This window comes from Monodon monoceros, unplaced genomic scaffold (genome assembly GCF_005190385.1).
Source record: "Monodon monoceros isolate NGI ecotype Baffin Bay Population unplaced genomic scaffold, NGI_Narwhal_1 Super_Scaffold_1, whole genome shotgun sequence".
NCBI classification, from domain to species: domain Eukaryota; kingdom Metazoa; phylum Chordata; class Mammalia; order Artiodactyla; family Monodontidae; genus Monodon; species Monodon monoceros.
In genome coordinates this window covers 56,806,857-56,824,632 of record NW_021703765.1, presented here as the reverse complement: position 1 = coordinate 56,824,632, position 17,776 = coordinate 56,806,857, and the positions used below count along the sequence as shown (strand labels likewise).

The window sequence follows — 17,776 nt, the reverse complement described above, 5'->3', positions numbered from 1 at the left end:
GAGGTGTCCCTTGTTCTTAAAATAAAGGCTAAGACACTGAATCTGCCCCAGAAGGCCCTGCAGGCCTGGCTCCCACCTCCTTCTCTCTCGGGCCCCCCTCCCCCTTCCACCTCTCCCAGCTCTGGCCACCCCCCCTTCCTTCCCCTCCTCAAACTATGGGTTCCCGCATGTCTGCACACCCCTGCTCTAGCCCCTGGGTCAGCTGCCTTCATTCCACATCCTCTGGAATCAGTCAGCTCCCATGTACAGGCTCTTGCAGGACTGCGCTCCTCTCCTTATGGCCCTTGACTTTCACTTCATTTTTATTTTTATTTCATTTATTTGTATAGTCAAGTCTCTCTTCCTCTCAAAGGAGATGTCAACTTCCCGAGTGTAGGGGCTGAGTCTGTGTTGGCTCACTGCTGTCCCCCAGGGTCTTCACAATTCCTGCCTCTCCCCTGGATGGTACCCCCTCTGCTCCAGCTACACGAGGTCCTTACTGTCCCCGACGCCACGCTGACCCAGGCTGGCTGTCCCTCCCTCAGGGCCTCCGCCTGGACTGGGCTCCCTTCCTCAGCTGCGTCAGGCCCTGGTTTGCATCTATCTATCTATCTATCTATCTATCATCTATCTATCTTCTATGTATCTATCTATCTACCTACCTATCTATCTATCTATCTACCTACTTACCTACCTATCTATTTAACTATCTAACATCTACCTATTCAGTGGAAGTATAGTTGATTTACAATATTATATTAGTTTCAAGTATATAAAATAGTGATAGTGATTCAATATTTTTATAGCTTATACTCCATTTAAGGTTATTATAAAATACTGGCTGTATTCCCTGTGCTGTACATGATATCCTTGTAGTTTATTTATCTTATACATAGTAGTTTGTACCTCTCAATTCCCTCCCCCTTTCCCTCTCCCCACTAGTAGCCACTAGTTGTTCTCTGTATCTGTGAGTCTGTTTCTGTTTTGTTATATTCATTTGTTTGTTTTATTTTTTAGATTCCACATATAAGTGGCAACATACAGCATTTTCCTTTCTCTGTCTGACTTATTTCACTTAGTGTAATACCCTCTAGGTCTATCCATGTGGTTGCAAATGGCAGAGTTTCATTCTTTTTGTCTGACTTGCATCTTATTCTCTCAATTGTAATTGTTAATTACAATTAAGAACTGCTGAGACTATCGGGGGGGCTACGCTTGTGTGTGTGTGTTTGTGTCTGTTAATAGTGGACGGGGTATTTGTTTATATTTGGAAAGGGCTAGCTCAGCAAATTTATCGTGTAACTGAGGGAAAAGTTCACCTTACTTAAGAACAACAGCCAATAAACAGTTTTTAAGCACCATTAAAACCATTTTATATGCAAACACTGTTACAAAACTACGAATGTGATCATTAAAGCACTTCTTATGTTCTCTGAAAAGCACTAACAAGAATCTCTAGGACATGTTCATTGTTCATGGAATCCCCCAGTTCCTCATCGTAGTTAGTGGTGCTATTCCCAAAGCCTAGACTCCCTGAAGCGGGCTTCCCAGTCAGGGAAACTGATTTTTCCACAATTGCAGAATTTCTTGGTGGGGAAGGGAGATGTAATACTTTTCTCCATGCCTTTAAAGAAACAACCAGTATGAGTGTATACATTAGGGTGATTTAGATAAGTATTTTTATTCCTGAAATCCTTCTACAATTTTAACGATATCAAAGATTCATTTTCGCTGCCATAACTAAAGACGTACAGTCTCAAATGAAGCAGCTCCAAATGGTGATTCTCAGAGGGGTACTTAGCACTGCAGCGGCTTCATCAGACCCTACTGGGGAGCTCACGCTGGATTGGGGCCCCCCTAGACAAACAGCACTCAGGCTGTGAGTTCTAGCACCAGACTTGGCATGGGCTGGCATCAGGGCAGTTCTGGTATTGAAGCCAGCCGGCAGTAGTGGTATTTCTGCAAGCCATATGTGGTATCAAACTCCCGCTAGTTAGCTACTAGTGGCATCTAAGGATTTGCACACCCTAGTTTAAGAGCATTAATAATTGTTCGGTAGGTGGCCTAAGTGGCTGATGTCTCAGAATACGTCAGCATAGACCGTTATAGACAATTATAGAAACAATCACAGACAGTTCTAGAGGGATTTCAGAAAGCAACAGAAAACTGGAGGAAAAGGTAACCATTTGCAACGACATGGATGAACTTTTAGGACCTTATGCTGAGTGAAATAAACCAGACACAGAAAGAAAAACACTGCATGATCTCATTTGTACATGGAATCTAAAAAAAGTCAAACTCATAGAAGCAGAGAGTGGAAGGGTGGTTACGAGGAGCGTGCGGGGGGAAGGGGTAAAATGGGGGGGTGTTGGTCAAAGGGTATGAAGTGGCAGTTACATAGGATGACTAAGTCTCGAGATTGAATGTACACCATGATGACGATGGTTAATTATACTGTATTGAATCCAGAAACTTGCTAGGAGAGTAGATTTCGGGTGCTCTCACCACACATAAAAAATGACAACTATGTGAGGGGAAGGTACTTTCATTAGCTTGGCTATCGTAATCATTTCGCTATTTATCTATATCAAGCATCATGTTGTACACCTTAAATATAGACAATTTTTACTTTAAAAATACATAAAAAGAGACAACATGTGTGCGGGGAAAGCCTTCAGAATGCCACGGCAGCTGAGGGGTAAGATCAGGAGACTGGACAGAGCTGCCTGGGCACAGGACATCTTTCTGACATTGTCCCTACAAAAGCACAAAAACAACGCAAGCTGATGGAAGAAACACTGAAAGAGCGCAACAGGTGAGGTGGAGGCAGGTGAGAGCTGGAAAATCCACCCCCTCTGGGATTTATCAGGAATAAAGGCAAACTCTCCAGAAATAGAGCCCATGGTCACAGCCCGTGATGAGCGGGTCGCTGTGCAGAATCCTGCTGACAATTAGGGAGCAACGTAGCGCCTGCAATTATCCACAAGTTCATCATTTCCAACCCGAGACTTCCAAATGCTGCTTTTGTTTTTCCGTTTTAAATGACCTACTGAGCCCACTAAGCTGAGGAAGGGTAAGGAGTAACAGAGAAGAAAGATGTGATTTTTCAAAGGTAACAACAATCAGTGATGTTTTTATGTGGCGTATAAGTTCATTTCCACAACAGCTGGCTTTTTAGGAAACTGGGACATTGAGAAGGTTCATGACTTTCCCATGGTCACTTGGCTAATACATGGTGAAACAGACTGTGAACTGTGTCTTCTAGTTCCCAATCCTAAATTCCTCTCTTTTGCCCCCAAAGGCTTTTCCCTTAGTCATTTACATTGTCCTATTAGTTCACGTGCATCCTAGTCTGGTCCAGCCCACAGACAGTGTACATTCATGGGGGTGGGAGGTAGATTTAAACCTTCTCCACCTCTGACAACATTCTGCTGGACACAGAGACCACAGCCAGTGCCTGCCTAGGGTGACAAAATAATCTGTCCTAAGTGCAGGGTCTTGAGAGTTGAAGATGATCTTGGTGGTGACGCCCATTCTGAGCTAGTGATGGTTAGTGATGATAGGCTAACAATTAATACATAAACTAGACCCTGACCCCAGTATCTTTCTTAGGCAACAGATCTGAAGCCATCGAAGAAGAATTTCTGCAGGAGGCCCACAACAGCGGCAGCTCCAGAATTTCAGAACAGGGGGCCACAGGGGGTCAGCCTGGGGGCTGGAGGACTTGGCTTGAAGCTGCCTTCAACAGGGAGTGTACTCTTTGTACTTAGTTTGTATATTTATTTGGAGGTGGCCTGGGGAGATGAAGAATGGGGATGAGGGGGGTGAAAGTCTTCTCAAGCTGCCTCTTGTCACAGATACTGGCCTGTGCAGGCAATGATGCTAATGGTCGGTGGGGACTGACTCTCCAGCATCCACTGGGTGGTGGTTATAAGAGCTGCCCCTGGGTTGGAATCTTGTCCCCATCTTATTAACTGTGTAACCCTTTCAGCTTCTTTATGCCCCAGTTTTCCTCTCCTGTAAAATAGATAAACAATGTCACAGGGTCATTACAGGGAGTGAGGGAGTTAACAGGTGTAAAGGGCTTAACAGGTGTAACAGGGGTGTCTAGAATATAGCAAGTGCTCAGCAAATGCTAGCTTTTATCACTTTTTTCTTTAAGCATTCAAAACGATTTCTCAAGCATCTACCAAGTGCAGCCGTCGAACTACACATTGGGAAGGAACAGAGTCAAAGTCACACTGAACAGAGGCTGGCCGGGTCTCTGAGCACAGCCCAAACCAGAGCCCTGGACGCTGCTCTCCAGATGCTCGGTGTGAGGCCCACACCTCGGATATGGCGGCCGCAGGACAAGGGCTCACTGACATCTCTTCTACCTGGCGTGGGTGGCACGGCTGCGAAGTGCCCATTTTACCTCGGTGGACCTCCTTGGAATTAGTGGCAGAGCTGAAGGAACCCTGGGAAGGCTCCTATAAGCCACTTTGAGAAATCTGGATTCTTCTGAGGGTGTGAAACTTCAGCAGGCTCGCAGAGAACACGAAGGAACTTGGGAGGATCTGTATTGGCCAACGGACTCTTCCCATGACCCCTCTCGGGCTGGAAATGATGCTTTCCTTCTCTGAGCCCCTGCAGCACACAGCGCTGTACACACAGCTCCAACGCAGGACTGCGTCCTGGTGCAGAGAGACCAGACTCACAGTCTCTCATCTGTCTGTGCTGCTCTGTCCTGGGGGCAGGGACATCGTCCCCATCACCCTGGGGTCCTCGGGGGGCCAAGTGTTGACTGAATTCACTGAGGGGCAATGAAGCCTTAGATCTCAGGGGAACATCTTCTCTCTAAAAATGAAGCTCTAAGTAAATGAATGCACAAGACTCCCGAAGCTAGCACTTGCCATCTGCAGAACCAGTGGTTTGGCTTTGTGAGTGGCCAAAGGGAAAACAGGCCATGTTCAGGCCCAGTTGGGACGGTTCATATTATATGTAAACCCCGACACACTTCTTTTTAAACATGAAACACACTGTAGGTCTGCACCATCCAATATGGGAGCCCCTCGTCTCGTGGACGATCTAAATTAAAAATAATTAAAATTGAATACAATAGAAAATTCAGTTCCTCGGTCACACCAGCCACATTTCAAGTGCTGGTATGGTGAGGGCTACTGCACCGGACAGCACAGACACAGAACATTTCTGCAATCACAGAAAATTCTACTGGGTGGCGCTGCTATAGAAGCTCAACTGTCCTACCAAGAAAATGTTAACTCAGGCAGATAAAATCTAACCGCACTTCCACAATCAAGAAAGATAATATATAGCTCCGCTGGAGTATCCAAACCTTTCAAGTTTGTTCTCTTACAAGTAATAAGGGAGGATGAGCTAGGTGCTCTATATTTCACATTATTGTTGTTTTTTAAATTTACGTATCTTTAGAGATAGTATTAATTCCGTGAGTACCTCGGTGCAGTCACGTGTGGCTTTGAGCAGTTTAATGCAGGGGATGGATGGCTTCAGCCCTGGAAGAAGGAAGCTCATCAATCTACCAGGCATCCCGGCATCGTTACGGAACATTAATGAGGTTGGGCTTGATTTAAAAACCGTCCGAGGCATTATGGATTGGGACCATTCCTTTTCATAGGAACTGAGAATTTCTGAGATATCATCCTAGCTCTTTTGCTAATGCGTGTTGTGATACAGGGACTACCATGTAACTTCTGAGTTTCAGTTTCCTGTCCTCAAAATGGGGCTATTACTGACCTCCCTACCCCAAGTGTCCTGAGGATTAATGAGCTCATGTCTGCTGAGAAGCTCCTGGCAGCGAGGCGCGCTTCGAATCATTATGTCTATTCCTTCTCATGGAGCAGATGGGAAGCATTAGGTCTGTTATGTTTACTCCTTCCAAAATGCATTTTCTGTCTCAGCATTTGAACATTACCTAGGTTACCCAAACCTTCAATCTAAAAGTAAAACTAGCCCCACAGCAAGACACACGGACGTAGCGGGGGTATTTAGGTAGTTTTTCCTTTCCCTAATACGAGCATCACACCAGCTTTTCCAGCGGGATGAAGGTAGTAATTGCCCTGCAAATTCTTGCCGCATGAGGCCGGTGGTCAATCTCAGCAGATGTGAAAAGAAAGTTACATCACAGCACGATGATGCTGTCAACACTTACATGCAATAATATTCCCATATCTGTTCTTCATTCTGTTTTCATCTTTCTTAGCAGAGTCCCATGGTGCAGACTGCCCTTCAAAGAAGCTCTGGAAGAAAGAGACAAGTGACATGACGAATTACAATTCGGTGCGGTAAACAAACACAGGGATCTTAATGACTGGGGGGGGGTTCTTAAAAAATGTACAAGGGTCAAGGAAGGAAAAGAATATTCACAGGAATGAAATAATGGATTATTAAACTACTTTATATCTTAAATATCTCATTTAGTTTTTTGTTGTTTTCCTTTAGTTAAAATGCCACAAACACGGGTGGGGGCTGAAGAGTAAGCCCACAATTTGTACCATCTACCGAAAATGGTTGGGTGTTCATCCCCATCCTACCTGAATATTTATTATAGAAAATTTAACATTTCTCTCAATTTCTTAATTACATTACATCCTTTCAATATTCTCCTACGAGATATAAAGATATCATTTTTCTTCCCAACTTCAAACTGAAGGAAGGTTATTTTTGGTTAAATCTGTGAAAGTAGGTAAGCTAAGACTTCACGACTTCCAGCCTAAAATCCTCTAAGAACTTCTGCCAGAGTTTTCATTTTTAATGGAGCTTAGATGTCCATGTATTTAAGGATTTGGCATTATTATGCCTAGGGTCTTTAATCTTCATGTTATTAGTCAGATATACATTTTTCTATTCAAGTTATAATGAAAATGTCCTCTGCTATCAGTTGACAAGTGAAAAAAAAATCTGGGATTTTAATTTCCACTTTAGTTCACGTTCTGTTTCACCTTCACGTAGCCAACGCTATAAGGAGGTACTGGGAAGAAGGATGGTAGCAAGAAGCATTTAGTAACACTGTTTTGTTGTCTTTTCTGTACCTACTCTTATATTTCTTGGCACCAACTGGGAGAGAAGGGAAGAGCAGGCAGAAGACACAAAGGCAGATCACGTGTGTGGAAACATCGTCCTAAAATGCTCTGGGGTCAGTGAATGTGGTACCAGGAACTCACATCCTCAAACATGCCCCAGCATGGCTTTCCAAGTTCCCTCTTTAGAACGGAAGCTCCTTTATACTCCCCTACTCTCCATCCCCCGCTAAAGCGCTTGGCCATCTTGGCCATTGCTGGCAATGGCCACTATTGAGCAATCAGTCTGTGGTTCAATGGGACCAATTCATTATTCCTTTTCATGGGTCCACTTGTGGCTTATCAGCTGAGCTGCTCCTTAGTGCGGTCGGAGTGGGGACACACCTGCTCACAGACCCCATGGGGAGCCCTGCCGCCTGCAGGTGGCTCAGACCCGACCACACAGTGCGCAGTGCTGGGCATACTCTACCGTCTCTGCCCCAGGCTGTGGATGTCCCCAGGCAGGGGCTGCGTGGTCCTCATTTTTGTTGGTGTGGAGCCCACGCTTCGTGATAGGAGTCCGATAATTAGTCATTGAATGAATGAGTGACTGCAGTGTCTGGGGGCCGTCTGCTGGGCTTTGATGCCCAAATAAAGCTTGACTTCTGCAGTGTGGGTGTCTGCGGAGTTGGAGCACTTGGAGACCTCCACAGGCACTGCCTGCAGGGTTCATGATGTCCGTCTGTAAAAGTGCACGCGCTTCATAGATACAATGGAACATTACTCAGCCATAAAAAGAAACGAAATTGAGTTATTTGTAGTGAGGTGGATGGACCTAGAGTCTGTTGTACAGAGTGAAGTAAGTCAGAAAGAGAAAAACAAAAACTGTATGCTAACACATATATACGGAATCTAAAAACAAACAAACAAAACCATTCTGAAGAACCTATGGGCAGGACAGGAATAAAGACGCAGACGTAAAGAATGGACTTGAGGACACAGGGAGGGGGAAGGGTAAGCTGGGACGAAGTGAGAGAGTGGCATGGACATATATACACTACCAAATGTAAAACAGATAGCTAGTGGGAAGCAGCCGCATAGCACAGGGAGATCAGCTCGGTGCTTTGTGACCACCTAGAGGGGTGGGATAGGGAGGGAGGGAGGGAGACGCAAGAGGGAGGAGATATGGGGATATATGTATATGTATAACTGATTCACTTTGTTATAAAGCAGAAACTAACACACCACTGTAAAGCAATGATACTCCAATAAAGATGTTAAAAAAAAATGTGCACGTGCTTTCTGTGAACTGCTGTGTGTTAAAGCTGCTGTTACCTTACAGCTCGGCCCTCAACAGAGACTGGCTGGAAAAGAGCCCTGTCCTGACTCTGTCCCCCTTGCACTATTAATTCCACACAACAGAACATCAGGACACACCATTTCATCACATCCAAGAGGGAAATGATAACACTGCAAGCATAAGAGTTAGAGTTTTAAATTGCCATTTTATTTTATTTATTTATTTTTTAAAATTGAAGTATAGTTGACTTGCAATGTTGTGTTAATTTCTGCTGTACAGCAAAGTGACTCAGTTATACATATATATGCATTCTTTTTTCTATTCTTTTCTATTCTTTTCCATTATGGTTTATCTCAGGACCTTGTTGGTTATCCAGTCTATATATAATAGTTTGCATCTACTAACCCCAAATGCCCAGTCCACTTAGTATGATAATCCCTAGCTGCATCCCTGTTGATGCAAATGGCATTATTTCATTCTTTTTTATGGCTGAGTAGTATTCCATTGTATATATATATTATACAACATCTTCTTCATCCATTCATCTGTTGATGGACATTTAGGTTGTTTCCATGTCTTGGCTATTGTGCTGCTATGAACATACGGGTGCATGTATCTTTTTGAATTGTAGTTTTGTCTGGATATATGCCCAGGAGTGGGATTGCTGGATCATATGGTAATTCTACTTTTAGTTTTCTGAGGAACCTCCATACTGTTTTCCATAGTGGCTGCACCAACTTACATTCCCACCAACAGTATTCAACTGCCCATTTTAAAGTAAGGTACCTTAGTCATGGTCATTGTCGACACCTCATTATCATAATAGTTTTTACATTGTATTTATCATTTTGAAATAAAACCATGGGGGCAGACCAGGATCAGATGCACTACACACTTAGAGCTGTATTAACAGATTCACAATATACATTGCTAACTGAAGGGTAAGATACTGTGCAATGCAGGACAAAAACAAATACAAACATTTTCAGGATTATTAATAAATTAAGCTAATAAAAATACAGTGAAAATCGTTAGTTAATTCCATCTAGAACAAGACCGTTATAGGATGGGTAAAGGATTTATTTAGACATGTAACGTCTATTCCGCCATACAATATGCATTTAAAATAGCTTTAGGGATTTAAAAGTCATCCTCTTTTTCTGAAGTGTCTTTGTTACTCTATGAATGACAATTATTTTACCGTTGAGTAATAACTATTATTTGACTTCCCTTATGACAATTTAATTCTATTAATACTTTGAGTTTGTCGTGATGTAATTACAATTTCATTCCCCTCTGCCTTCTCCACCCATGTGAAAGTTTCCAGACTTTGCTATTTTCATGGGAAGATGAAAAAGGGACCTGACTCTGAAGAAGACCTGGGTGTCTTCCAGTAGACCCACGGACACTAGTTAACTCCCCACAGGATGAGAGACAGACAGACAGATGGAGAGGGGGTCAACAACGGATTAGGGAGGAGGCACTTGCTCCACTAGTACAAGGAGATCCTGCTGGGTCACCGGAGACAAAGCCACCCTGAGCCACACCAGTTCCTTCCCATTCCTGACAAACAGACGCTTTCCGTGGGGGAAGGCGCCCACATCACAGCTGGGTTTCTTTAGCATTTATGGTGATCACAGGAATTCCAATAGCCCTTGCTTTTAAAAACAGTTGTTTTTAAAAAAATTTATTAACTTTTGTTTTATATTGGAGTCTAGTTGATTACCAATGTTGTGCCAGTTTCAGGTGTACAGCAAAGTGATTCAGTTATACACATATATATATATCTATTCTTTTTCAGATTCTTTTCCCATTTAGGTCATTACAGAGTGTAGAGCAGAGTTCCCTGTGCTATAGAGTAGGTCCCTGTTGGTGATCTATTTTAAATGTAGCAGTGTGTACATGTCAATCCCTAACTCCCAATCTATCCCTCTCCCGCATGCCCTTCCCCCCCGGTAACCATAAGTTCGTTCTCTAAGTCTGCGAGTCTAAAAAACGTTATTTTAATTTGACTGTTCTCATTAACTGGTGACCAGAAAACAGACAAAATCAACAACGAGATGATAACCAATCTCCCTGCACTTGACCTCTGCATGTTTTTGTGAGAGTGGGGCCCATGCTCTCCATCTCTGAGCACTGACCACGGGCATTAGTACGTGAGCAGAATGAAGAGTCCATCGTCTTGACTACTATTCATGAGAGTAGCAGCCATGGAGGACCACCTGCCTGCTTTACTGCTGCAGACAAAGACCCCAACCAGATCATCGCAGACCAGCTTGAGTCAGATCTCAATGCTTTCTGACCCTTAGTCCACTGCTCTTCCTGGACCACCCCTCCCGACAGGGGCTTTGGAGGGGATACAGTTAAATCTACACATGACCAATGACTGTTTTCCAACCTAGATCGTATCTCCTTGTCTCCAAATGAAGGTTTGCAACAAGACAATATAAAAGATGTCAAGTAAACTTTGCTTAACTGTCGACTGCTTTCACAAAATAGGAAATTTTCTTATCTCCTAGGATAATGTGATCGTTGCAGGGAAGCAACAGCAGGAGAGCAACAGTAGAAGTGGGAGTTCTTGCCATGAGCCTCCCCAACTTTCCATCCAGGAATTATGTGAATCAGTTTAAGTGGCAGAATGTATTTTTTCTTAAACAAAATCAAAATCAAAACAAAACAAAACAAAAAGCTGCTTCAAGGAAAAGATCAGATGACTGGTGCCATCCACAGTTTCCTGACTCTCTACAGATTTGGTGATACGTCTCGCATTTTCTGGCACGGTTTTGCTTCCAATTATACAGCCAGTCTCCCCATGAATACATTCCCATGAATACATTTGCATTATGAAGACCATGTGTTCTTACCCTTGGCTTGTAAAGTAAGTAATATACCTAATGGGGAGCCCGGAGAGAGGAAGAAAGGGCTTTCTGGATTGATCACCTGGCTTTGTTTTCTTTTGTTATGGAGATTGTCATTTAAAAACATTTCTAAGATGGACCCAGTTTTAAATGTCATGGCTTTCCATTAGCATACATTTTCAAAATAGCTGAGAACATATTTACCTTAGACTTTAGATTCCCTCTTATGCCTGCAGTAGGACAAAGGTCAACTGTTTAAATTTCTACTTAGAAAATAAAACTTTATCTATTGCTCTAGAGCCATTGGGCACTCAGAGAAGCTGTGACATGACATATGTGTCTTTTGCATAGTGAGCCCCTGGCCGCCTTCCTGGCTTGGAAATTCTTTTCATTTATTGGCTGCGTTGGATCATCGTTACTGCATGCAGGCTTCCTCTAATTGCGGCGAGCAGGGGCTACTCTTCGTTGTGGTGCGCGGGCTTCTCACTGCGGTGGCTTCTCTTGTTGCGGAACACAGGCTCTAGATGCATGGGCTTCAGTAGTTGTGGCTCGCAGGCTCTAAAGCGCAGGCTCAGTAGTTGTGACACGTGGGCTTAGTTGCTCCGTGGCATGTGGGATCTTTCTGGACCAGGGTTCGAACCTGTGTCCCCTGCATCGGCAGGCGGACTCTCAACCACTGCGCCACCAGGGAAGCCCCTGGCTTGGGAATTCTGAGCAAGAATAGCAATCAGGTCAGAAATGCAGGTCATCAGGGCTATAGAATACCACTTCCTGTGTGGCCCACAGCAAGGCCTGGCACAGACGTGAGACTCCAGAGGCAGAAGTGGCTCTTCCTCCAGGCCTCGTCTTCCCGAGGGACTGAGCCTTCTCTGATGACCCTGTGACCTACCACCTTTCCTTTTTTGTAGACCATGAGCTGAACAGGTAGTCACTAATAAACCCACCAGTGAAATGCGCCAGAGGAAAATTAAGTAATTTTGCGACACAATCATTCTACCATGTCCTATGTCACAGCCCTTCTGGCTTTTAAATATCTTTTAATAAATGAAGCAAATCAACAAACGTTTCAGACAATTTTCTGCTGTGCATTTTTCTTGGGGTAAGAACAAAAGGTTCTTTGGCTATCTTCTTTATCCGCAAGAAGGTCAAAAGCTGGATGTGTTCCGATAAAACTGCGTAAATTGAATTACTGAATGCTTTCAGAAGACTCGTACTCTGAACCAGTATTCCTGGGAAGTAAGTAATCACCACATCATTTAGGTGGCTCTAGAGGAGAGCTGTTCCTCTCACATTTACTGGAAGGAAAGCCAGCCAGGTTTTGAATCCTGCTGTTGCTGAGAAAGTGAGAGCTCGGGTCCTTGAAGGAATTCCTTCAGAGGATTCCTAAGCACGTGAATTCTGGCCGCTCGGGGGATACCTGGCTCACGTACTCCTAACATCTCCCCCACCCTTAAGTTCAGGTTTTAGTACAGCCTCCAATTCCTCCTTAATCTCTCCAGTTTTGCTTGACGGGAGTTGTGATCAGGTAAGGGTTAAAATCCAATCCAACCGCAGCACAGGCGCTTCCTTGAAGCTGGTGATGCCCCATCCTGGGAGCAGCTGCGCAAGGACCAGCTTGGGAGGCACGACAACGGCCCATGCTCCAAGGATGCTTTTCACAGGAGGGATTTTTAAATACAATACGCACATTGAGGCAATATTTAGCGTTCAGGGCAGATTTTTATTAGGCAGATACAATTTAACACACCAACTATGGACTTTTGATTATGAAAAAAAAACCACTTTATGTTATTTGGGGGATTGAAGTTAATGGTCTCACTGCACCGTCTGTTAGAATTTTCCAAAATAGACTTAGGCTTTGACTCTGCTTAAAATGTAATTAAAGTGTTTCCGCTGACTACCTTAGCTCACATATACTGAGAAAAGGCAGCAAACCGGGGAACCGCTCTGCAAGAGTAATAAGTCTCCGAAACAATAAAAATGAAAGCAGGCTAAGGTCCCAGCGAATACCAATGGCTCCACGTAAAGATGCTGCACGCTCCCTGGGCACAGAGAAGAAGGATGTGGAACATCTCACACGCGGCCATTTTTTTCTGAACAGGAAACATATTTTTGTGATTCAGTAACCTCCTTCCCACCCCTCACACCACCATCATTTTCCACAGGATATAATTATACGTCGCAGTTGCCCACCTCAAGAGAACGTTACTCCAAAATGCTGCAGTCGGTTAAAAATGTCACAGCTCCCAGATATTAAAAGAGGAGAAAAAACCCCCAAACCCTATTCAACAGAAAAGCTGCCGGGAAGGACGGGATGCAGGTCAAGGCTGTACCTAATGCACGGTGTGTTCTCAGGCAGTGCAGGGTCGAGTTGTTTTTAGAAGCTTCTGAAATCGAAGTTTTCCTCCCTTTCTCATATGAATAAAACTGTGCACGTAAAATGACTAAAATCATCACGCTAAAAGAAGGAAGATGCCCTCACTGGGGCGTGCAAAGTCTCTGAACTTCTTTGTTTTCTACCCATACACCTCTTTGGGTTCTTCCAACGCTGCATTTTATTTGGTCTATATAAACTATTTATTGCTATTGCACTAAAGCCACCTATGCTTGCCTGACAGGCCGCAGGGTGGAGTGTCGATGGGAAGGTGGCCCTGGCAGCTCGGGGCCAGAGGCAGCGGTGGCCACCAGTCACTGCCATCATCAATGTCCCGGACAGAGGCAGCCAAAGGGAGTGTGTGAGCCTTCAAGGGCAAGAGAGGTGAGGGCTGGGTGAAACAAGAACCTTGACCCAGGAACTGTTATTTCTAAACAAACTGAAATCGAAATGCCAACACACTGATATCTTTAAAGAACTTGCTAATTAATCTCAGGACTTCAAATGGCCATGTTTTAGTACAATGTAATTCAATTCCAAATGTAATTTCTGTTTTGCAGGATTCAGCTGGTGATGCTCTAGGCAACAGTTGCCATGTTGCCTTCCTTTACCTAACATCTCTTTCTTATGTGATAATGGACTTGAGGTTTAGAGCCTAAAATATTATGTGATGTTTTAGTGCCCAGAAACATTTGTACCCTGACATTTGACTGAGCTTAAAAATGTTTTTTATTCTGTTGGATATTACTCTGAATGAGTGACTTTTCACAGCAATGTCTTATATGAATAATATATGTTTATGGCATCTTTGAAGTTCTACCAGGCAAGTCTTTATTTCTACTGTATAGAGAAGGGAATTTAGGATCAGAAGGCATGAAGTGGATTGCCTGCAACCACGCAGCAGGGAAGCAGAATGGCTGGGGCCTGGACCCAGGGCTGCCCGGCTCTGAACCCTGTGCTCCTTGTGCTTGACCACCTAGCTGGCCGAGGACGCGTGCCTTTGTGCTGACTGCATCACACTGCACACTCAGCTTTCTGAAGTCGCCCTGGCCGTGGGTCAGAAGTCGCCAGGCATTTCTGGTTTCCACTTTTTGTGGAATAATCCTATTGGATGACACACAGCTCTCTTACCATCTGCACAGTGATTTTCCCGGGATGTGAAGCCATGTGCACCCTGGAGGGACCCTCAATAGACCTGCTTTTCAGGAAATTTGCCCAATTTCAAAGCTCCTTTTCTTTCCACCTTCAGAATCATTGCAGTACTAAGCTCCCGCTAATGATGTGACATATCCCTCAAGTGAACTGAAGCAGGAAAAAAAAATCTGAAAACCACTGATCAAGTGGGCAGAGTGAAAAAAAAAATACTCTTCAGTTCAGTGATGGAGAAAAAGAGGTGAAACAGTAACTTTGAAGCCTGGGTTGTTGCTGAACATTGCACAGGCAAGGCCAATATCTCACGGAATCACAGACTGAGGCATAGTAAGGTGGCTTTGTCAAAATGGATTACAGACCTAATGTAAGATTGGAAACCATGAAGTTTCTGGAAGAAAACACAGGCAGAGCTTTCTTTGACATAAATGACAGCAATATTTGTTTGGATCTGTCTCTTAAAGCAAAGCAAATAAAAGCAAAAACAAACAAACGGGACCTAGTTAAACTTATAAGTTTATGCACAGCCAAGGAAACCATCAACAAAATGAAAAGACAACCTACAGAATGGGAGAAAATATTTGCAAATGATATGACCAATAAAGGGTTAATATCCAAAATACATAAACAGCTCATACAACTCAACATCAAAAAAGCAAACCACCCGATTAAAAAAGAAGCAGAAAACCTGAATGGACGTTTTTCCAAAGAAGACATAGAGATGGCCAACAGGCCCATGAAAAGATGCTCTACATCGCTAGTCATCAGATAAATGCAAATTAAAACTACAATGAGATATCACCTCACACCTGTCAGAATGGCTATCATCAAAAAGAACACAAATAACATATGTTGGAGAAGTTGTGGAGAAAAGGGAACCCTTGTACACTGTTGGTGGGAATGTAAGTTGGTGCAGCCACTGTGGAGAACAGTATGGAGGTTCCTCAAAAAACTAAAAATAGAACTACCATACGACCCAGTGATTCCGCCCCTGGGTATATATCCCCCCAAAATGAAAACACTAGTTTGACACAATACATGTACCTCAATGTTCATAGCAGCATTATTTACAGTAGGAAAGACATGGAAGCCACCTAAGTGTCCATCAACAGAGGAATGGATAAAGAAGATGTGGTACATATATACAATGGAACACTATTCAGACACAAAAAAGAATGAAATTTTGCCATTTGCAAAAACATGGATGGACTTGGAGGGTATTATGCTAAGTGAAATAAGTCAATCAGAGAAAGACAAATATTGTATGATATCACTTAAATGTAGAAAAACCAAACCAGTGAATACAACAAAAAAGAAACGGACTCACCGATATAGAAAACAAACTAGTGGTTACCAGTGGGGAGAGGGAAGGTGGGGAGCAAGATAGGGTAGGGGATTAAGAGGTACAAACTAGGGCTTCCCCGGTAGCTCAGTGGTTAAAAATCCGCCTACTAATGCAGGGGACATGGGTTCAAGCCCTGGTCCAGGAAGATCCCACATGCGACGCAGCAACTAAGCCCATGTGCCACAACTACTGAGCCTGCACTCTAGAGCCCGCTAGCCACAACTACCGAAGCCTGCGCACCTAGAGCCTGTGCTCTGCAACAACAGAAGCCACTGCAATAAGAAGCCCGCACACCTCAACGAAGAGTAGCCCCCGCTCACCACAACTAGAGAAAGCCATGCACAGCAACGAAGACCCAAAAAAGCAGCCAAGAAAAAAAAAAAAGAGGTACCAACTACTAGATATAAAATAAATAAGCTACAAGAATATATTGTTTAACACAGGAAATATAGCCAATATTGTATAATAACTATAAATGGAATATAACCTTTAAAAATTGTGAACCACTACATTATACATCTGAAAATTACATAATATTGTACATCAATAATAAATAAATAAATAAAATATCTATACAAGAAAGGGGGCTATTTTGATATATTTGGTGTGCGTTTCAGTCGAGCATTAATTTTAAGAGGCAGAGGGTAGCTGTTTGGGGATAGTCAACCCTTTCCTGGCATTCATTCCTCTTCCCTTTGTTCCCTGGAAGGAAGCTTGGTGACACCCGCTGTGCTCAGCAGGGCCCAGCGACGCCTCCCAGCTGGCCTAGCTTCTCAGGCCTGGAAGCCCCTGTCCCACACACGTGAGTGAAACCAAGCAGGACCCTATGGTCCTTCCCCCCATGTCCTCCACCTGCCTTTTGTCTGTAGAAAAACTTTAGCCAAAGAATAACTTTAATCAGAGAAGTGAGAAAATGGAGAAACAAAGGAAAACGGTCCAACAAGACTAAAGAATAATAGTTTAGTCATTAAGCAAAGTCAAGAACCTTCAGTTCCTCCTCAAGGGCCATAGATAATGTTCTGAGCCATCTCCTGTGAGCTTTCTTATAGATACTGAAACCTCCACCAGGTGGAAGAAGTTAACTACATGATGCCCAGACTGTAGCCATGACATAAGCTGCCACAATTCCGAGGACTGGCCTCAAGGAAGTGGGAACAAACCAACCCTGGAACTGAATATTAACGGTACTTAAAGCAATCAAGATGACTCTGGTCAGACCACCGATGACCAATAACAAGACGACGGTCAGAGCCGACTGTGCTGTTTCTGCATGTAGCCCCCTCCCTCCGTCTCTGAAACCTCTTGCCCACTGATTGTCAGTTGGGGGTGAGTCAGCCTTTGGACAGGAGTCCCCCACCCTCACCCTGCCCAAGTTGCCGGCATCCGAAATAAAGCAAACTTTCCTTTCCAGCAACCTTGCCTCTTTACTGGTTTTTGCGCGGCGAGCAGCTGGACCCCACTTTCGGTTTCACGAGGATGTTCTCACCCACTGATGCTGAGGACGCAGCAGAGAGTTTCAGGGAGTCTCTTGTCCCCTGGCACCTGTCCCCTGAAGGGGGCCTGAGACGGATATTCCTCAGTTTGAAAGTCAAAGGCTGCATGTACAGACTCATCCTTCTAGATGGTCCCGATAGGGTCTCTGCTGCTTCTTGAGCAGGGAGGATGGGGTAGCAGAGGGGCTGCACTGCAAGGGATTTACAGCACTGTTTACATTCACTACATAAATCTTGGTCCAAGTTTACTTTTTTGATTTGG

At 43.9% G+C, this 17,776-nt stretch overlaps 1 protein-coding gene across 1 annotated transcript in view; it reads right to left on the bottom strand.

Annotated features, from left to right (window-relative positions):
• Positions 1–17,776, bottom strand: part of PTPRM (protein tyrosine phosphatase receptor type M) — a 753,002-nt gene that overhangs the window by 95,958 nt on the left and 639,268 nt on the right. The window contains exon 18 of the mRNA XM_029226979.1: positions 6,149–6,236. Within this exon, the coding sequence (XP_029082812.1) occupies positions 6,149–6,236 (88 nt within the window). The remainder of the gene's footprint in view (positions 1–6,148; positions 6,237–17,776) is intronic.